Here is a 22605-nt window from a genome sequence, read left to right on the forward strand (position 1 = left end):
TGCACTAGACTAAGTTGGGGGAAATGCAAGTGAAATGCTGCTTCACTTGAAAGGAGTGTTTGGGCCCTTGGATGGTGAGGAGAGAGGAAGTGAAGGGGCAGGTGTTGCATCTTTTGCGTGGGCATGGGGAGGTGCCATAGGTGGGGGTTGAGGAGTAGGGGGTGATGGAGGAGTGGACCAGGGTGTCCCTTCACTTCCTCTCTCCTCACCGTCCAAGAGCCCAAACACTCCTTTCAAGTGAAGCAGCATTTCACTTGCATTTCCCCTAGCTTAGTCTACTACATTCGTTGCTCCCAATGCGGTCTCCTCTACATTGGAGAGACCAAACGCAGTGTGGATTCACTGGAATTATACTGGGGTTTAAAGGGTTAAATTATGAGGGCAGGTTGTGTAGACTTGGTTTGTATCTCCCTTTAAGTTACAAGGTTGAGGAGTGAATCTAATTGAGGCATCCAAAATGATAAAGGGATTTGAGAAGGTAAATATAAACTATTTCCTCCGATAGGGGAATCCTACATAAGGGAGCACAACCTTAAAATTGGAGCGAAGCCATTTAGGAATGAAATCAGGAAGCACCTTTTCATATGTAGAGATGTGTAAGTCTGGAACTCTCCACCCGAACAGAATGCAGGTCGATTGAAAATCCCATGGGTGAGGCTGATTTTTTTTTGTACACAATGGATATGGAACAAAAATGTAAACAGGTGCTGAGGTACAGATAAGCCATGATCTGATTTAATTAAAACAGGCTCAAGAAGCTAAATGGTCTATTCTGGTTCCCATGCTTAGAATGTATCAATGCAAAGACTGGCCCAGATTTTCACCATGATGGAGATCCTGTCTGTTGTGGGGAAAATGGTTGAAGTGGCTGAAAAGTCGCAGCCCCGAATATGGCACTTCCCATTTTCGCTGGGGTGGGAATGGGGGCAGGGCACATTTCGCGCACGTGCGTTTTACGGAGGCAGCAGGCCATTTATGTCATCAGCTGCCTCCACTGAAGTGGTATTTTTTGGTAGGCCAGGAGATTGAAACCCGAAGTGTACAGATTAGACCAGGTAGGAGCATGTCTGAACTTTGTGGATTCGTTTGGATGGCCAGAGTACCTCTTTGGAGGTGTAAGGTACCCCTTTGGATTTGGTCCCCGGTCACCTGTGAGGGAGCTAAAGTGCCCTTTGGGGTAGGTCAGGTGCCCTTTGGAATTGTTAAAAGTGGGCATAAATGTGTGTAAAATGTGCATAAACTGATTACTGTCAAGGTCATTAGAACTGTCAACAGACATGTCAAAATCAACTGTCAAAACTGTCAGAAACACCTGTCAAAAGGAACTGTCAAGGTATTTAAAAGTCCAGCCCTTTAGATCTTTGAAAAAATGTTTGGAGTGTTAAACAATATTATTGCTTGCTCTTTCACTCTGTTGACATAAACCTGAGGGTGTCAATTACTGGATTAGGGCTGCATGACTGATTTCACAACCATCCATTATCACAGTATGATGCCTGCTATTTCACAGTTTGACTGACAGCTACAAGTGGTTAAGGACTCTTTGATGAGGGACTATGAATTGTTATAAAAGATTGTGCACTTGAATGAAATCCTTGTTGTTATAAGGCTTGTTGTCATAAGGAATGTAAGTGCTGTAAATGGGTTTTTAATAAATGAGGGTGTTTTATCGATATTGTAAAGTTTGCAGTAGGCATTTAGAACTTCATTTTATCTCATCTCTGCATGGCCCTGAGATTTTCCCATGGAGGATACTAGATAATTGGCATGGTAGGTGTAAGGTGGGGGGGGGGGGGGGCGGGGGGCATGAGTTGGTACTAAGGTGGCACTGGGGCTATTAATGGGGAGTTGGTGGAAGGGCATAGCTTGACATGGAGGGTATGATGGGTTATGGGTGGGTTGGCAGGGCATGTGACAGCATGTGTGGGGGTGAGAGGTGGAGGGATGTTTCATGTGTTAATCTTTATTTTTAAACTTTGGACACAGTATTGGAGCCCAAGGCAGGCCTTTCGCCTCCAAGCCTGGCATCCTCCTCAGTTCTTCTTAGGTCTAATCCAGTTTACCAATCACCCACCAACTCCCACCGGTCTGAAAATCCGACACCTGGACAGCCATTTGTAAAGGTCAGGTTCATGGAGCTGAGAATTCTCCCACCTCTGCACACCTGACCCGGGAGCGAAAATCTGGGCCATTATCATCGTAACCCTTGGTCTACTGAGGATATGTTTCTTCTTCAGATATAATGACATGTCTGGTGTTAAATATATGTTAATTTGACTGTCTGCGTTCTCCTCCCTGGCCTCTGTCTCAAGCATTTTCTAACCTCAACACCCTCCGCCCTATTTGACCCTGAGCTGAGTTGCTGGCCCCACATTCTCTCCTCAATAAAGTCCGTTTAATTCCACCTCTGTAATATTGCCTGTCTGCACACCCACCTTAGGCTACCTTGTGCTGAAGCCCGCATCCATGCTTTTGTTATGTCCAGGTTTGACTGTACTAATGCTCTCCGAGTTGACCTCTGTCTTCCACCTATCCAAAACTCTGTTGCCCGTATGCTAACTTGCACCAAGTCCACTTCACCTATCACCCCTGGGCTTGCTGACCTACAATAGGCTCCCAGTCCACAAACAACTGGATTTAAAAATTCTCATCCCCATGTTCAAAAACCTCCATGGCCACGTCTTTCCCTATCTCTGTAACCACCTGAAGCCCAGCAACCACTCTTGCTCTCCTTCGATTCTTGCCTCTTGCGCACCCACTGCTGCCTTTGCTGCATCACTGGTGACCATTCTTTCAGCTTCTAGGTCCTAAGCTCTAGAAGTTCCACTCTGAACCTCTCTACCTTGTTCTCTTTTGAGTTGCTCCTTAGAACCTACCTCTTTGACCAAGCTTTTGGTCAAATGTCCTGATGTCTCCTTCTTTGGCCTGGTGTCAAATTTCTTCTGATTATTCTTCTGTGAAGCATCTTGGGATGTTTTACTATGTTAAAGGCACCATGTGGGCTGAATTTTATGGTGGGCGGAGCAGGGGGTGCATATTATTGGTGCCGCCTCCCCGGAAGAAATGTTAGTGCTGAGCTGACCAACGTTAAACAAGGCTGCCCTGCAGCCAAAACGCATTCCGGGTGGCCTTAAGGAGGTGAGGGTGGGGCTTCAGCCCCTCAGTGGGGAGGAAGTCCCACCCTCGAGAGCTGCTGGACAATCTGATTGGCTGGCAGCTCTAGCAGTCACAGCAGTGCCAGAACTCAGGAGTGGGTCATGCTCGGTCTGCAAGTAGGACCTGGGAAGAGGAGGACACGGCCGCTGAAACGAGGTAAGTCTGGGTTTTGGACGGGGAGTGATTGGGGATTTTGGGGGAGGCGGGGCGAGCGGTGTGGCGGGGAGGGTTTTGGAGGGTAGATGGCAAGTGACAAAGGAGTGGGGGGCAACATCTTTGGGTGAGGATGCTCCGGATGTGCAAGGGCACTCACTGAAGGATGTACCCCACCCCCCTTCCTTCCCACCTTTTAATCAGTTGGGTTAGAAAAAAACGGCCGCCTCGCTCCCACTCGCCTGTCCATGCCAACCATTTTATGGCGTGGGCAGTGTACTTTTCGGGTTAATTGGCTTGTTAACAAGTTGGTGGGCCGCTGATTTCAGTGCCTGCCGAACTTTTTAAGGTCCTACTGGACCTAACCACTCATCATATTTTACGTGCCTCCCACGCCCCCACCAAAAACAAACTCAGCAGGGGCTGTAAAATCAAGCCCATGAATGTAGTTGGTGTCTGGCGAGAGTGGCTGAAGAAATCAGGTCAGTAGCAATTATTCTGGGCCCTGATTAATTCCAAAGCTGGGCTTTGGAACAGTATCTTCAGCCAATGGTTCCTGAGTGTTGGTTTCATTGCCAACATAAGACCATAAGGCATAGGAGCAGAAATTAGGCCATTCGGCCCATCGAGTCTGCTCCGCCATTCAATCATGGCTGATAAGTTTCTCAACCCCATTCTCCCGCCTTCTCCCCGCAACCTTTGATCCCCTTACCAATCAAGAACATTCCACAGTGTGACAAGGAGACAAGTACAGGATGGCAAGTATTTTAGGTTATGTCCAAAAATGAAAGAAATAACGAGGGGATGGGATAGTACAATGGGTAGAAACTGATCCCCCTCCTCTGGAAGTCAAGTAATTACTAACAAAAGATTGATGGGATATAAGTGTTCATTGCTGATTGTAAGTTTTTTTGCATGAAATGAGATTGGGGCAAACTTGAATGCACCGTATAACTGAAGTAAAAGCTGAGTGTTGTTAGCATGGTCTGATTTTCATGTGTAACTAATCTTATTGTGACTTTGAAATAGATGCAGGTGACCGTGCATATTTAATCCAATTGCGACCCTGGGTAAATTGGGAATAGAGATAAAGGACTGTTAGTGGGCGATGAATATAATTGCTATTCTTGATACCGCAGTGATGAAAGTCATACTTTAGTGCTATGAAGCCCAGCTGTTTTCAGACAGGGTTGCAGTTGTGTAATCAGCTGGAGAATGCTTCGACCGTACGCTTGCAACACTCTCCAAGAAACGTATTGTGACACTACCCCCTCTGGATGGTCTCTTCCACTTGCTTTGCTAGTGGTGACCTATTCTACCCAGATGGTCATTTGATCATTTTCATCTTGTGTTTACCAACGCTGCAGGAACGGTCAGCCAGCTTTGCTAGTGGGAGGAGCTCATTCTTTCATGCCAAGACCTGTCCCAAGGTGTCTAGTTTTCCCAGTCAGCAGTAAAATAAGTAACAGCAACATCCATGCATTCCATAAATTTTATTCTACTAGGCAGTCATTGCTGAACAGCAGTAGAACAGACAGTTTTTTTGTGTAAAGATACTAAATAAATGCTTAAAAAATTCCATAGGACAGATGGCACAGGGGAGAATGAAACTGAGCTGAGTACAAGAGAAGTTATTTTTCACATTTAAAGCAAGCATCAAAAATAAATATCATATCCTTTCTCAATAACAGAACAGCAAGGCGGTTATAAGAATGACATACTGTAAGATGTGGGTGGAACGTTGCTTACAACATTCGGCAAGGGAGGGAATATAAAATAAAAGACATTTTTTTTTTTGTTTTTACTGACTGGCATGTGCGCAAAACTATAATCAGCACAATGAGGAAAAGCCTGCACAAACTGCAAATTGATGTCGACGGTGGTAGAAGGAATGTATGTAAAATATCCAACACTTGACAGCCAAGAAGTACTCCCTCCATGTTTAGCGGCCAGGATTCAGATGATTGAAGTCTGAAATGAAGAATTAAAAATAATTAGAACTTACGCACAATGTTGGAAATGCTGGAAATCTGATACACAAACGAAAATATTGGAAATACCCAACAGCATCTGTGGAGTGAAAGAGTTAATGGTTCAGGTTTAGTGACTGATGAAAGGACATCGACCTGAAATATGGGGCACTAAACATGGTGGGCAGGCCCACTTACTCTTCAACCAGAAGTGACGAGTGCATGATCCATCTCGGCCTCCTCCAGAGGTCCCCAGCATCACAGATGCTCTTCGTCAACCAATCCGATTCACTCCACGTGATATCAAGAAACGGCTGAAGGCGCTGGATACTGCAGAGGCTATGGGCCCTGACAATATTCCGGTAATAGCACTGAAGACTTGTGCTCCAGAACTTGCCGCGCCCCTCGCCAAGCTGTTCCAGTACAGCTACAACACTAGCATCTACCTGGCTATGTGGAAAATTGCCCAGATGTGTCCTGTGCACAAAAAGCAGGACAAATCCAACCCGCCCCATCAGTCCACTTTTGATCATCAGTAAAGTGATGGAAGGGGTCATCAACAGTGTTATCAAGCAGCATTTGCTTAGCAATAACCTGCTCACTGATGCTCAGTTTGGGTTCTGCCAGGGTCACTCAGTTTCTGACCTCATCACAGCCTTGGCTCAAACATGGACAAAAGAGCTGAACTCAAGAGGTGAGGTGAGAGTGACTGCACTTAACATCAAGGTAGTATTTGACTGAGTGTGGCACCAAGGAGCCCTAGCAAAACTCGAGTCAATGGAAATCAGGGGGAAAATTCTTTGCTGGTTGGAGTCATACCCAGCACAAAGGAAGACGGTTGTGGTTGTTGGAGGTCAAACATCTCAGTTCCAGGACATCGCTGCAGGAGTTCCTCAGGGTAGTGTCTTGGCCAAATCATCTTCAGCTGCTTCATCAATAACTTTCCTTCCATAAGGTCAGAAGTGGGGATGTTCGCTGATGATTGCACAATGTTCAGCACCATTCGCAACTACTCAGATACTGAAGCAGTCCATGTCCAAATGCAGCAAGACCTGGGCAAAATCCAGGCTTGGGCTGACAAGTGGCAAGTAACATTCATGCCACACAAGTGCCAGGCAATGACCATCTCCAACAAGAGAGAATCCAACCATTACTCCTTGACATTTAATGGCATTACCAACACTGAATCCCCCACTATCAACATCCTGGGGGTTACTATTGACTAGAAAATGAACTAGACTAGCCATATAAATACTGTGGCTACGACAGCAGGTCAGAGGCCAGGAATCCTGTGATGAATAAAACACCTCCTGACTCCCCAAAGCCTGTCCACCATCTACAAGGCACAAGTCAGGAGTCTGATGGAATACTCTCCACTTGCCTGGATGACTGCAACTTCAACAACACTCAAGAAGCTTGACACCATCCAGGACAAAGCAGCCCACTTGACTGGCACCACATCCACAAACATTCACTCTCTCCACCACCAACGAACTGTGGCAGCAGTGTGCACCATCTACAAGATGCACTGCAGAAACACACGAAGGCTCCTTCCACGGCACCTTCAAAACCCACGACCGCTACCATCTAGAAGGACAAGAGCAGCAGACACACGGGAACACCACCACCTGGAAGTTCCCCTCCAAGCCATTCACCATCCTGACTTGGAAATATATCGCTGTTCCTTCACTGTCGCTGGGTCAAAATCCTGGAACTCCCTCCCTAACAGCACTGTGGGTGTACCTACACCACACGGACTGCAGTGGTTCAAGAAGGCAGCTCACCACCGCCTTCTCCAGGGCAATTAGGGTTGGGCAATAAATGCTGGCCTCGCCAGACACCCAAATCCTGTAAATGAATAAAAAACAAATCTCAGGAGAGTCAGTCTCACGGCAGCGGCTAAACCTCCTCCCGGTTAAGTTAGAGGATGGAAAGAGTTGATGCAGGATTCCCAGCTGCTATCAGTGCGATGTCAATTAGGTTCATTCATGAGCCAATTCACACCTGCTATCCCTGAGCCCACCACAATTCAGTGGTGGCTCAGGGATTAAGCGGGAGCCACATGGCTTTCTGTGCCTCCTGAAGGCTGCCCAGCAAACCCTATCGTGTTTGCCAGTGGCCTCCTGTGGGTGTCCCTCATTATCAGGCCTGCCTGACTGAGGAACCTGGCCCTGAGAAGAGGGGGATTGAAAGCCATCCCCTTGCCCTTGCCTTGGGCTCCACTGCCCCACCTCCTTCATCCCCCACCCCATGACCCTCACCCTGCTCTCATCCACCTTTGGCTTGGAGTCCATTGGTAATCCTGAGCCTCCGGTGGGTGCATTACCAGCAACTGCCACCACTCCCAGTGGTGCTGGAGAGCTCCTGGCCTTTGGTGGCCACTTAAGTCCCCTGTGGAAGATAGAAGGCATACCCTGCCGGTTCCCTGATTGGTGGGTGAGACCCCTGTTGGATTGGCTAAATCCAGCTCGTTTTCTCGGTTTCTCTCTTGAAAGATGCTACCTGAATTGCTCAATGTTTTCAGAATTTTATTATTAAATGTCGCTGTTTTGCTTAAAGCAAATTTTGTAGGTGTGAAAAGGTAATTGAAAAGGTGTAAGAATATTTTCAATGACAGAGTACAACTTGTGCTGAACTCAAAGTTGCTTAAATTCAAATTATCTGATACTTCCATTTTTTGAGCACCAATTTCCATTTTGTGTCATTGCCTTACTTAATTCAGATATTAAAAAGGTCAAAAATTTACTGAGTTATGAACAGTAATCAAAATCAAAATAAATTCCCCGAGACGTAAATGCATCATATATATGATACTGCTCTAAATTCAATGAAGGTCAACTCCCCTTCAAAGAATGAACTTCAAATGGAATATTTGCCCTTCAAAAACTGATCCCAATGCCTTCACAAAACATAGAATCGAACAACATTCTAAAGGAAATGCACATTTGTCAGTCATAATATTTTGTCAATGTGTGAATTGTCCGAACGTGGAGGAAATCGTTTAAAAAGGGCCTGAATTTCACGCTTGGCATTTGCGCCAAGTCGGTGAGCCCGGGAGCAGATGCGTTTCTGCCCACAATTGGCCCCCCCGAACGCAATTTCACGCTGGCTGGCCAGCATGAAATGCGCGCTGAGAAAGCCTCAGCGCTGCCGAGGGGGGGGCGGGCGCCGGTAAGAGGGTGAGCGCCAACAACAGTGAGGGTGCGGGTGGGCGCTTCTAGCGAGCTCCCTGAAGCCAGACAGCTGTCGCGGAGCTGCCTCAGGGAAGCTGCAGACCTGGACAGATCAAGTGACAAGAAAAAAAATGCACCAAACTGCTGCACTTTCAAGCACCTGACAGCAGAACTCAAAAAAAACCTCAGTCCCCAGATATCTCTTTGAATTATATTTCACCCTGGACATTTCATCACGCCCTTGGATGGGGTTTCGTTAAAAGTAGGCTGCTCACCTGCCTGTGCGACGAGTGTGAAATCGCATGGGCAACATAAAATAATTGTAGACAATAGGGTTTTTAATGACCTTAATTGGCTTTAATTGTTGGCGGGCGTGGCTCCAATTCCTGTGTGCGCCCGGCGACCTCAATCTTGCTCTCGTGTGCAACGACAGCGGGACACACGCCCAACGCCATTTCGCACAACTTCACATGCACGCGCCTGACTGGTCAATGTAAAATTCTGGGCCATGTTCTTTTGACTTTTCCGTAGGATGATGGATCCTTCCTGATATCCATGGAGAATGAGCTTCAGTTAAATAACTTCTCCTCATCCAATTTCCACCTCCTCTCCTGGAGATGGTAACTTGTGCTGGGACACGAGTTTTCATGGGTGCCGACAGTCACCTTTCATGTGTGAAACATAGAAAATAGCAGCAGGAGTTGGTCACTTGGCCCTTCGCGCCTGCTCCTCCATTCAATATGATCATGGTTGACCCTCTATCTCAACGCCATACTCTCTATCTCTCCCCACATCCCTTGATGCCTTTAGTGCCTAGAAATCTATTTCCTTCTTAAATATATTCAGTGACTTGGCCTCCACAGCCTTCTGTGGTAAAGAATTCCACATGTTCACCACCCTCTGAATGAAGAAATTTCTCCTCATCTCAGTCCTAAATGGCCTACCCTGTATCCTGAAACTGTGACTCCTCGTTCTAGACCCCCTCAGCCAGAGGAAACATCATCCCTGCAACCTGTCCAGCCCTGTCAGAATTTTATACGTTTCAATGAGATCCCCTCATTCTTCTAAAGTCCAGTGAGTACAGGCCTAGTCGACCCAATCTCTCCTCATACGACAATTTGCTGCATTCTCTCTATGGTAAGTATATCCTTTCTTAGGTAAGGAGACCAAGACTGCACACTATACTCCAGGTGTGGTCTCACCAAGGCTCTGTACAGCTGCAGTAAGACATCCTTGCTCCTGTACTCAAATCCTCTCACAATGAAGGCCAACATACCATTTGCCTTCCTAACTGCTTGCTGCACCTGCGTGCTTGCTTTCAGTGATTGGTATACAAGTACACCCAGGTCCCTTTATATATGAACATTTCCCAATCTATCACCATTTAAATAATACTCTGGCATTCTGCTTATCCTACCAAAGTGGATAACTTAACACTTATCCACGACATACTGCATTTACCATGTATTTGCTCATTCACTCAACCTGTCTAAATCGCCTTAAAGCCTCTTAACATCCTCCTCACCAGTCACATTCCCACCTAGTTTTGTGTCATCAGCAAACTTGGAAATATTACATTTGGTTCCCTCATCCAAATCATTGGTATATATTGTGAATAGCTGGGGCCCAAGCACTGATCGCTGTAGTACCCAACTAGTCACTGCCTGCCACTCCAAAAAGACCTATTTTTTCCTACTCTCAGTTTCCTGTCTGCTAACCAATTCTCAATCCATGCCCCCAATCCCATGTGCTTTAATTTTACACACTAGCCTCTTATGTGAGACTTTACAAAAGCTTTCTGAAAATCCAAATACACCACATCCACCGGTTCTCCCTTATCTATTCTACTAGTTAAGTTCTCAAAAAACTCCAGTAGGTTTGTCAAACATGATTTTCCCTTTCATAAATCCATGTTGACCTTGTCTAATCCCATTGATATTTTCTAAGGTGTCCTGTTATCGCATCCTTTACAATAGACTCTATCATTTTCCCTACTACTGATGTTAGACTAACCGGTCTGTAATTCCCTCTTTTCTCCCTCCCTCCTTTTATAAATAGTGAGGTTACATTTTCCACCCTCCAATCTGCTGGGACTGTTCCAGAATTTTGGAAGATGACAACCAACGCATCCAGTATATTGAGTATAGATAGTGAGAGTCACTACGCTATTCAGAAGAAAGCCATTTGGCCACTCAGTCTGTGCCAGCTCTTTCGAAGAACAATCTAGTTAGTGCAATGTTTGTGCTCTTTCCCCAAATTCTTGCAATTTTATTATCCTTCAAGTATTTATCCAATTCCCTTTTGAATTAGCTACTATTGACTCTGCTATCACATGAAGACTGTCACAGTGGCCTGGTGCTCAAGATTCAGATTTGTGTCTGGGTTTCTGCTATAGCAAACCTCAAATCTAATTATATTCATAGATGAGGCTCACATTAGAACTGTTTTTTTGTCACATACATTCTTCGCAGAGGGTAAAAAGTGCCAGCAGAATAAAAATCACGATTAGATTGGTTCCTTTAAAAGGATTTTTATCTGAAGCCCACACACTGTCTTTTACATCCTAAAACCCATCTTTTCACAGCTCTTCACTTACTTTTGCACAGCCTTGAGAAGCACAATAAATTCTCATTAAGTAGTACAAAACATATCTTTGTCTATAAAGTAGTTGATAGGGATTGTTATGAATTTTCGAAAATTCCATTATCATGTGATTACCAGGGTTGTTAAGAGGATGAACTAAATGGTCTTTTGCTGTCTAGCAATCCCTGTGCTCATGTATTCCAGTACAGTCCTGATATGGGGAGAAATGAAGGACACACCAATGAATAGCTAAGACTAAAGAATATGTCAAGATATATTAGGTTAGAGCAGGCGAGTTTGGGGTAGAACTGATCGATAAAATCACAGGGTCTAGGACTGATTATCCCTACTCTATCTAAAATTTGGATTTGGTCTTCAATTACCTGATTTGGTCCATTGATAAGAAAACATTCCTTGTGATAGTTCGGAATATGAATATCAAAGAATAGTCTTTAAAATCAATTCAAGGAAGTTTTTGATTTTAATAATGTTGGAAGCAAAATGGCTTTAAATTGTCATGTTATTTTTCTCAAGCGTTAAGGCTTTGGTGATTCATGCTTCCAACAGCTTTACAGGAAATCTGTTATTTATGAGGTAGCAGCCTGCATGAAGGCTGCAGTGCAAGACATGAAAAGAAGGTTATGATTTGTTATGATTACATGTTATGATCCAGAATGCGCGGCCTGAAAGGCTGGTAGAAGTAGATTCAACAACAACCTTCAAAGGGAACTCAATAGACAAAAAAAATTGCAGAGCAATGGGGAAACAGTGGGGGAGTGGAACTAACTGTATAGGTCTTCAAAGAGCCAGTACAAGCATGATGGACTGAATGGCCTCCTGTGCTACAAAATTCTATGAGCCTATAAGGAAGGGAAAAAGACAATCAGACCCATGTGTAGAGTATTTACCCATCCCCGTAACCACCGCTCTCCTGCCAGACAACAAGCCGGTGGCCAATCAAGACTCAATTCCTCCTCAGAATTCTCCAAAGCAATCAGTTGTCAGCAGAATGGATAATTTTACCTCTTCATTCATTTTCTGATGCTCGGCAGTGTTTTTTGTATCACCATCTGCCTCTCCTGCTTCTGAACCACTCTTGCTTTCCTCCTCCTTGATGTCCTTATCACCCTCGTCTTTGCCTTCCTGATCAGAGGATTTTCGCGACTGCTTTGCAGATTTCTGGAAAATATATTGTCAGCGGTTAAAATAAAGTGATCAGTGCGGTGAGTGTTCTCCGCATTTCTCACTATGGAAACCCCTGTTGGACACATCAATGATCTTCCACCAAAGTTATGATGGTCATCTAGAGAAGCTCCAAGATAAGGCGATATCCAAAATGTGAAATACCAACATCGTCGACTAAAAGTCACATTTTATGAATCCTTGATGGTTCACACCATTGATGATTTCTCAAGGAACTCCAGAAAATGAGACTGGGGAGAAATTGCTCTCTTGTTTATTTCTTTGTTAGAATTAATTTTTCAATGTAAATCAGTGTCACTTTTTCTTCTTGGTGAACAGAGCAAAGTATATCCCTAAAAGTCAAAGCTCAGATAGGTATAAGAAATAGCTAGATGCTACAGTGCTACTAGTGCTACAGTGGAAAAGAGAGGCTTTTAGCAGGTACAAGGGAAGCAAATCAGCGGAGGCATTAGTAGAGTACAGAAAGTGCAGGGTGGAGCATAAGAAAGCAATTAGAAGAGCAAAGAGGAGATATGAGAAAGCTCTGGCTGGTAAAAGTAGGAAAAATCCCAAGATATTCTATAAGTATATCAATGGGAAGAGGATAACCAGGAAAAGAGTGGGGCCCATTAGGGACCAAGGGGGCAATCTATGGGTGGAGCCAGAGGACATCAGTAGAGTGTTGAACGAATACTTCACATCCATCTTCACCCAAGAGAATGAGGATGAATGTATGGAACTCGGGGAGAGAGACTGCGAGGTTCTTGAGAAAATTGATGTAGGGAGTGACAAGATATTGGAGGTGTTGGCAGGCTTAAAAGTGGACAAATCTCCAGGACTGGATGATTTGTGTCCCAGGCTACTGAGGGAGGCAAGGGAGGAGATCGCAGGGGCTCTGACCCAAATTTTTAATTCCTCTTTAGCCACAGGGGAGGTGTCAGAGCACTGGAAAACAGCTAATGTGGTTCCACTATTTAAGAAGGGTTATAGATATAAGCCAGGGAAGTACAGGCCAGTGAGTCTCACGGCAGTGGTAGGGAAACTATTGGAAAAAGTTCTGAAGGAGAGTATCTATCTCCACTTGGAGAGGCAAGGTTTGATCAGGGATAGTCAGCATAGCTTTGTCAGAGGAAGGTCATGCCTAACAAATTTGATTGAATTTTTTGAGGAGGTGACCAGGTGTAGATGAGGGTAGTGCAGTTGATGTAGTTTATATGGGTTTCAGCAAAGCTTTTGACAAGGTCCCACAGAGGAGATTTATAAAGATAGCAAATGCACGTGGGATACAGGGTAATTAGATAAGATGGATTCATAATTGGCTTAGTTGTAGGTGACAGAGGGTGGTGACAGAAGGATGCTTTAGTGATTGGAAGCCAGTGTCCAGTGGCGTACCACAGGGATCTGTGCTTGGTCCCCTATTACTCGTCATTTATATAAACGATATAGATGACTATGTAGGGGGTATGATCAGTAAGTTTGTGGATGACACAACGATTGGCTGGGTGGTTAACAGTGAGGTTGAGTGTTTTGGGCTACAGCAAGACATAGACGGGATGGTCAAATGGGGAGATAAGTGGCAGTTGGAATTTAATCCTGAAAAGCGTGAGGTGATATGCTTTGGAAGGAGTAATTTGACAAGGAAGTATTCAATGAACGGCATGGCACTAGGAAGTTCTGAGGAAAAAAGGGACCTTGGTGTGTGTGTCCATAGATCTCTGAAGGCGGAGGGGCATGTTAGTGGGGTGGTGAAAAAGGCATATGGGACACTTGCCTTTATCAATCGAGGCATAGGTTACAAAAGTGGGGAGGTCATGTTGGAGTTGTATAGAACCTTGGTGAGGCCACAGCTGGAGTACTGTGTGTAGTTCTGGTTGCCACATTATAGGAAGGATGTGATTACACTGGAGGGGGTGCAGAGAAGATTCACCAGGATGTTGCCTGGGATGAAATACTTAAGTTATGAAGAGAGGTTGGATAGACTTGGGTTGTTTTCGTTGGAGCAGAGAAGACTGAGGGGCGACCTGATCGAGGTGTACAAGATTATGAGGAGCATGGACAGGGTGGATAGGGAGCAGCTGTTCCCCATAGTTGAAGGGTCAGTCACGAGGGGATATATGTTCAAGGTGAGGGGCAGGAGGTTTAGGGGGGATGTGAGGAAAAACTTTTTTACTGATGGTCTGAAATGTGCTGCCTGGGAGGGTGGTGGAGGCGGGTTGCCTCACATCATTTACAAAGAACCTAGATGAGCACTTGGCACGTCATAACATTCAAGGCTATGGGCCAAGTGCTGGTAAATGGGATTAGGTAAGTAGGTCAGGTGTTTCTCACGTGTCGGTGCAGATTCAATGGGCCGAAGGGCCTCTTCTGCACTGTGTGATTCTGTGATTCTGTGGTTATCCTAGTTCACCTAGGAAAATTAAATAAAGCATTTGACATAGTAATTGCAATACGATTTCAAGAACACTGCATGGTCTACCTTGAAAGCAACCAAATCCTATTTAGAAAATGTCATCAAACCTGAATGGCAGGCATCCCCAGTGCAAGCAAACTGATCACCTCTTTCAATGACCAGACTGAAAAAGTTGGTTTTGGATATCTGGTTTAAAACTTGACATGGCATTCAGTGGCAGCTCTCTGTTTAGAGGCAAGGTGAAGACATCCCTAATGGATTGTCAGAGTAGTGGGCCACCAACTCTTACATAAGGACAATAGATAAAGTACATGGTTAACCATGTCTGGTCTCAAAAAATCAAGCTCTCATAGTTACCTCAGAGCTGTAATCAGGGGTTTGACAAAAACAGCTTTTTCAATTAAAGTGCTCCTTGTCTGTTGGTATTAATTGTTCCAAATATGGTACAATTAATTCTATTGAACATGTGCAATGATACTAATGAGTTGACACATCTGACCACGGCAAAACATGGACAAAAGAGCTGAACTCCTGAGGTGAGGTGTGAGTGACTGCTCTTGACATCAAGGCAGTATTTGACTGATTATGACATCAAGGAGCCCTAGCAAAACTGGAGTCAATGGGAATCGGGGAAAATTCTCCGATGGTTGGAGTCATACCTAGCACAAAGGAAGATGGCTGTGGTTGTTGGAGGTCAATCTCCTCAGTTCCAGGGCTTCACTGCAGGAGTTCCTCAGGGTAGTGTCCTAGGCCCAACCTTCTTCAGCTGCTTAATCAATGACCTTCCTTCCATCATGAGGTCAGAAGTGAGGATGTTCACTGATGATTGCACAATGTTCAGCACCATTCGCGACTCCTCAGATACTGAAGCAGTCCATGTCCAAATGAAGCAAGACCTGGACAATATCCAGGCTTGGGCTGACAAGTGGCATAAAACATTCATGCCACACAAGTGTCAGGCAATGACCATCTCCAAAAAGAGAAAATCTAACTATCACCCCTTGACATTCAATGGCATTATCATCGCTGAATTTTCCCCACTATCAACATCCTGGGGTTTACCATTGACCAGAAACTGAACTGGACTAGCCATATAAATACTGTGCCTACAAGAGCAGGTCAGAGGCTAGAAATCCTGCAGCAAGTAAAGCATCTCCTGACTCCCCAAAGCCTGTCCACCATATAAATGGCACAAGTCAGGAGTGTGATGGAATACTCTCCACTTGCCTGGATGAGTGCAGCTCCAACAACATTCAAGAAGCTTGACACCATCCAGGGCAAAGCAGCCCATTTGATTGGCACCCCAGCCACAAACATTCATTCCTTCCACCACCGATGCACAGTGGCAGCAGTGAGTGCCATCTATAAGATGTTCTGCAGGAATTCACCAAGCCTCCTTAGACAGCAACTTCCAAACCCATGACTGTGACCATCTAGAAGGACAAGGGCAGCAGGCACATGCGAACACCATCACCATCATCCAAGCCATACACCATTCCGACTTGGAAATATATCGCCATTCCTTCACTGTTGCTGGGTCAAAATCCTGGAACTCACTCACAGCACTGGGTATTCCTATACCACATGGACTGCAGCGGCTCAAGAAGACAGCTCACTATCACCAATTATGGATGGGCAATAAATGCTGGTCTCACCAGCATTTATGGTCCCATATCTCATGAATGAATAAAAAAAATCTTGATTTCTTTGTACAGACAAGGGAGGAGCTTAACTTCAGTCTCACTGAGCAGATGCAGAAAGTTTTGTGCTTCACTTGTACACATAATTGTGAATCTGGGAATAACGTAAGGTGACTAGTGGCATGCTAGGGAGTAAGCACCAGGTCCTTACCAGAGGTTTGCTTGCAATTCGTACCCAAAGCCCCATCAGATAACCAATAGGTAAGATGAGATTAAGAACTTGTATTTATATAGCACCTTTCACAACCATAGGGTATCCCAAAGCACTTTACAGTCAATTAAGTACTTTCTGAAGTATATTCACTATTGTAATGTAGGGAGTGCAGCAGCCAATTTGCACAGAGAAAACTCCCACAAACAGTAATGCAACAAATGATCAGATCTTGTTTTAGTGCCGATTGAGGGATAAATATTAGCTACTAACACTGGGAAGGACTTCCCATCCTTTCTTCAAAATAGTGACATGGAATCCCTTACGTTCACTAGAGAGCGTAAACAGATCCTCAATTTAGCAATTTATCCAAAAGATGACATTCATTACAGTGCAGCACTCCCTCATTACTGCACTGAGCTGCCAGCCTAGATCAGGGGTCAGCAGCCTTTCATAAGTGGTGTGCCGAGTCTTCATTTATTCACTATAATTTAAGGTTTCGCGTGCTAGTGATACATGTTAACGTTTATAAAGTCTCTATATATAATTAATAAGCAAGTTCCCATCTAACCTTCCCTCCAACCTGCCCCCAACACCCCCTCACCCACTCCCTCCTTTCCCACCTCCCCCACTCCCGAGCCCTCTACCCCCTCCCCATCTCCCCTCCACCCCCAAGCTCCCCACACACAGACAAGCATGTCCAGCTCGTTTTAAATCTGCAGGGATTTCACCTACCATTTCTCAATCGCGAGCTCTCTCACGTCAACCTCAAATCTCTGAAGTGGGATCTGAACCACAGTCAGATGTTTGGAGATTTCTGATCAAACCCTGCATTTTTTAGACTAATAGCACCAAATAATACTTGAAAAGAATTCTACGTTTATATCTTAGAAATACCGCGGTGAGGAGCAATTGGCTCCCCCAATTCTTTGGTGAAAATATTTCTAGCTATTGACACTCTGCAGCACCTGGTCTACTCATTTAGGCCAACAATCTTTTCAGAAGCTCTTCCTTGAACCAGCATCTTTATGTTGGATATAATTCAAGACATAAATAAAACTAACATATTATCTGATACAGCTATAACTGATCTTGCTGTTTAATCCTCATTCTTAGACCTGATTTATCCTTATGATTGGAGCGCCAACAAAAGAGGGCTGAAGACGAAAAGCAGCAGGATATGGACAGAGCCAAGCTGCTCAACACCCAACTGATCAGAGCAAAGGTCTATACCCAAACCACGTCCAATCAAGGTGAGCAATCAGACTACTAAATACAGGAGGAGGCTGCACAAACATTCCCGGCCACATTAATTGTGAAGCCCAGCAAGAGATAAGGCTGAACTGTTTCCAAACATCTTTAGTCAGAAGTGTCATGTGGGCAATTCATTTTGGTACCCCCCTGCTAGTCTCCACCATCGCAGATGTAAATATCCAGCCAAATCAATTCATTCTACGTGACGTTAAGAAATGGTTGAGGGCATTGAGATCTGACAGAATCTCAGCTGTAGTATTGAAAACGTGTGCACCAAAACTAATTGCTCCCACTGCATCCCCAATCCCCGGCCAATCTATGTCAATACAGCTTTGATACTGGCATCTGCCCATCAGTATGACAGGTTGTTCAGGTAGATACAATCTACAGAAACCAGGGCAAATCTAACTTAGCCAGTACCACCTCCCTAGCATCAGATGGAAAGAGTCATCAATGGTAGTATCAAATGACATCTGCTTGCTAATTTTTAATGCTGTTTGTCCAACATCAGTCCTGAATGAGGAGAAATTTTCTCCAATCAAATATTGGGAAAACCGAAGCAATGTCTCCAGTCCCTGCCACAAACTCCATTCTCTAGTCACTGACTCCATACCTCTCCCTGGTGCCTGTCTGAGGCTGAACCAAAACCTTGGCAACTTTGGCATCCTATTTGACCCTGAGATGAACTTCTGATTCTGTATTGGCGGCTCCATTACCAAGACTGCTTACTTCCACCTCCACAACATCACCCATCTCTGCCACCGCCTCAGTTTATCTGCTGCTTAAATGTTCATCCATGTTTTGTTAGCTCGAGGCTTGAATAGTCAAATGCTCTGCAGGCTAGCCTCCCATCTCTCATCCTCCATAAACTTGAGCTCATCTAAAATACTGCTGTCGATGTCCTAACGCGCACTAAATCCTGTTTACCCACCACTCCTGTGCTTTTTGACCTACAGACACACAGGAACACCATCGCCTAGAAGTTCCCCTCCAAGTCACTCACCATCCTGACCTGGAAATATATTGCCGTTCCTTCACTGTCGCTGGGTCAAAATCCTGGAACTCCCTTCCTAACAGCACTGTAGATGTACCTACACCACATGAACTGCAGCGGTTCAAGAAGACAGCTCACCACTACCTCCACAAAAGCAACTAGGGATGGGCAATAAATGCTGGCCCAGCCAGCGAAGCCCACATCCCGTGAATGGATAAAAAAAAATATGGCTCCTGGTAAAGCAATACCTTGATAACCCCTCCATGTCCTCATCACTCTCTATCTCTGTAACCTCCAGCCCTCCAACCCTCCTAGATTTCCTCACTCCTTCAATTTTAGCTTCTTGATCATTCCCAATTTTAATTGCTGCACCATTGGTGGCCATGCCTTCAGCTGTCTGGACACTAAGTTATTAAATTCCCTCCCTAAACGTCACTGCCACTCTACCACTCCTCCTTCCTTTAAGATGGTCCTTAGAACATATCTCTTTGACCAAGGGTGGAATTGTCCCAGGTTTGCACTAAGTGTGGTAGTGGGTGGTAAAATGACATTTTAACTGCAAAAGAAAAACAAATCACAAAGGAAACTTACAATATCAAATCAAAATGTGATTAAAGGGGTCAATAAAGCAGTCCAGTCCCCACGATGCACACCGAGCATGGTAGGCCTCGATTATGCCAGTGGACACCATGTGCTCCCTCTCCAGGGAAACAAGGCAAAAGATATCTCAAGTAACTAAAAAGAGGGTGCGGCCTACAACAACTTACATGTGCATGTCCACGGACTCCACAAGGCCATAAAAAACGCAGGCGTCTAGGGAGACCGACACCTCCTACAGTTGTATGGTGCTGCTGCATGCAACACCCTCTAGCCCAGGTCCCCAATGGTAAGAGAGCCCTCCACTGGGGAATACCACCACTGGACGGTCACATGGAAGAAGATGTAACTGTTTTGTTACAAACAAATAAACTAAATTAAGAAAATCAAGGGACAAATTAAAAGGCAGTCCCTTAAAGGGAAACTGCAAAAACAGAAGTCAGCATTTAAAGGAAAGTTAAAAATATTAAATCAAAATGTGATTAAAGGGGCCAATAAAGCACCCCAGTATGGGAAGGCCTCGATGGTACCGGTGGGCCTGACTCCCCCCCACCCCCAAAGTCACCTCAACCGCAGGGCACCCTTTGCCCCCTCCCCTGCCCAACGTGCCTCAAACTTGAAGTCCAACAGGCGTCCCTCATGAGCGCTCCACAACTTTACTGTGTACTCACCTCCCAGTTCCCCTCAAAGCGCAGTCCGCCAATTGCACGCCTTTTATATGCTGCTGTGAAACACCTTGGTGTAATGGAACAAATGATCTAGCGGGCGGGGGGTGGGGGGAGAGAGATAAGTCCGGTGGGCTGGGTTTATAACGATATGCTCATGTATTACAATGAGGTTCCCGATGTTCAACAGCGGAAGAAGTGGCCTGTTATTGACGGGCTGAGCGAATGATTGCAAACTGGCTTCACGACGTTGTGAAACCGATTTTTGGCCTTCTTGCCATATTGTCCACGCACGCCTTGGAACACGCCCAACACCAATGGGCACGGATGATTCCGCCCCAAGTTTATGGCTGGCTGTCCTAATAGCTCCTTGGGTAAAAGCAAAACATTCTGGAAAAATGCAGCAGGTCAAACAGTATCTCTGGAGAGAGAAAGAGAAATAATGTTTCATCTTGCTGACCTTTCATCAGAATATGTGCCTCACTGTCAAATTTTGTTTGATAATGTTCCTGTGAAGCACCTTGGCACTGTAGGTGGCGTATAAATGCAAGTTGTTGTTGGAATAACCTACTCACTAAAGCTCAGTTCAGGGCCCACCAGAACTACTCATCACCAGACCATGTCAAACCTCAATGAGTCCTGGATGCTAGAGGAGAAGTCAGAGTTGCCTTTAACATTAAGGCAGTATTGATCAGAGTGCAGCATCAACAAGACTTGGCTAAGCTGATGTCAATGTCGGTAAAATGGATACATGCCAGTGACACAAAACAAGATGGTTGTGGTTGTTGGAGCTCCAGATTATCACTGTAGGAGCTCCTCAGGGAAATATCCTCAGCCCAACAATCTTCAGCTGCTTTATCAATGACCTTCCCTCTGTTTAAAGCCACTATTAAGATGTTCAAAATAAATAAAAATGTGCATTTATACAGCACTTTTCATGACAACCAGATGTCTCAAGTACTTTACAGCCAATGAAGTGCTCTATGAAGTGTTGTCACTGTTGTAATGTAGGGAACGTAGTCTATAAACGCTCAGCAAACGTCCACAAACAACAATGTGACAATGACTAGATCATCTGTTTTTGGAGATGTTAATTGAGGGATAATTATTGGTTAGGACACCAGGGGTAACACTGCTGCTCTTCTTTGAACTAGTGCCCTGCATTGTTTTATATCCACCAAAGCAGCCAGATGGGACCTCAGTTTAACTGAAAGATGGCACGTCTCACTCCCACAGTACTGCACTGGCGTGTCAGCCTTGGTTTTTGTTCTCAATCCCTGGAGTGGGACTGGAAGCCGGAACCTTGCTATTGAGAGGCATGTGCTACCAACTGAGCTATGCCTGACATGCTCAGTTTCATCTACTATGTTCAGCTTCACTCTAGGCTACAGAAGGACCTGGACAACATTCACACTTGGGCTAACATGTGGGCCGGATAATGGCCATGTCCAGAATGAGAAAGCCTGCCCTGACCTTCAATGGTACCTTCCTCATTGTGCTCCCCCACCTCCATCACCAACAATAACCTCCTGAAGGTGACCAGAACGTTAACTGGATCAGCTATGTCAACAACTTCATTGCAAGAGCAACATGGAGGCTGGGTGCTTTGTGACCAGTGACTCACCCCTAACCCCTCAAATCCTCTCTGACATTTTCTCAGCTCAAATCAGGGGGTATGATAGAATACTCACCACTTGCCTGGAAAAGTGCACCAACTCTCATGACCATTCAGAACAACGGAACCCACATGACTGGTACTCTACCACTCAGTTTAATGTCAACTCCCTCCACCAGCAGAGTACTGTGGCCGCATTAAATACTTATCCACAGGAAGATCCACAGTAACTTCAAAATCTTACCACAGCAACACATCCTAACCCTGTGACCTCTACCACCAAGAAGAACAAGAGCCTCAAGGTCAGAGGCATATCTCCATGTTCTCTCCAAGTCACACATAGAAGGACATTCAATCTGCTTTCTTAACAGCCTTGTCCTGCCACCTTCCAAGTCTGTAGATCCTAGTCTCTCTGTTCCTGCACCTCCTTTAAAATTGTATCACTTAGTTTATATTGCGTCTCTTCATTCTTTCTTCCAAATTGCGTCACTTCACACTTCTGTGTTAAATTTAACTTACCATGTATCTGCCCATTTCACCAGTCTGTCTGTGTGCTCTTGAAATCTGCTACTCTCTTCATTTTTTACTGCTTTTCTGAGTTTTCCATCATCTTAAAACATTGAAATTCTGCCCAGTATACCCAGGTACAGGATATAAATATGTGTCAATAAGAGGAATGATCCTAATACCACTTCCCTTCAGTCTGAAAAGCAATTGTTCACCACTATTCACTGCTTTCTGTCCCTGGGCCAATTTTGTATCCACCCAGCCACCACCCCTTTAATCCATGGGATTCAATTTAATTTGCATGCCTAATGTGTGGCATTTTATCAAAAGTCTTTTGCAAGTCCGTGCACACATCAAACACACTTACCCTCATTACCTTCCTCATTACTTCATGAAAAAACTCAAATCAAGTTAGTCAAACACTATTTACATCTAAATAATCTGTACTGGCTATCATTGCTTAACTCCAATTTTTTTTCCAAATTACAATTAATT

The 22605-nt window shown here is 44.9% G+C and overlaps 1 protein-coding gene across 1 annotated transcript in view; it reads right to left on the reverse strand.

The window, feature by feature from the left end:
* Positions 1-4787: 4787 nt before the first annotated feature.
* Positions 4788-22605, reverse strand: part of hdgfl3 (HDGF like 3) — a 124719-nt gene continuing 106901 nt past the window's right edge. Inside the window, exons 5-6 of the mRNA XM_078530432.1 lie at positions 12059-12214; positions 4788-5280 (exon numbers count right to left, since the gene is read on the reverse strand). Coding sequence (XP_078386558.1) covers positions 5266-5280; positions 12059-12214 — 171 coding nt within the window. The 3' untranslated portion in view covers positions 4788-5265. The remainder of the gene's footprint in view (positions 5281-12058; positions 12215-22605) is intronic.

Source organism: Cetorhinus maximus, chromosome 26 (genome assembly GCF_964194155.1).
Source record: "Cetorhinus maximus chromosome 26, sCetMax3.hap1.1, whole genome shotgun sequence".
NCBI lineage: Eukaryota > Metazoa > Chordata > Chondrichthyes > Lamniformes > Cetorhinidae > Cetorhinus > Cetorhinus maximus.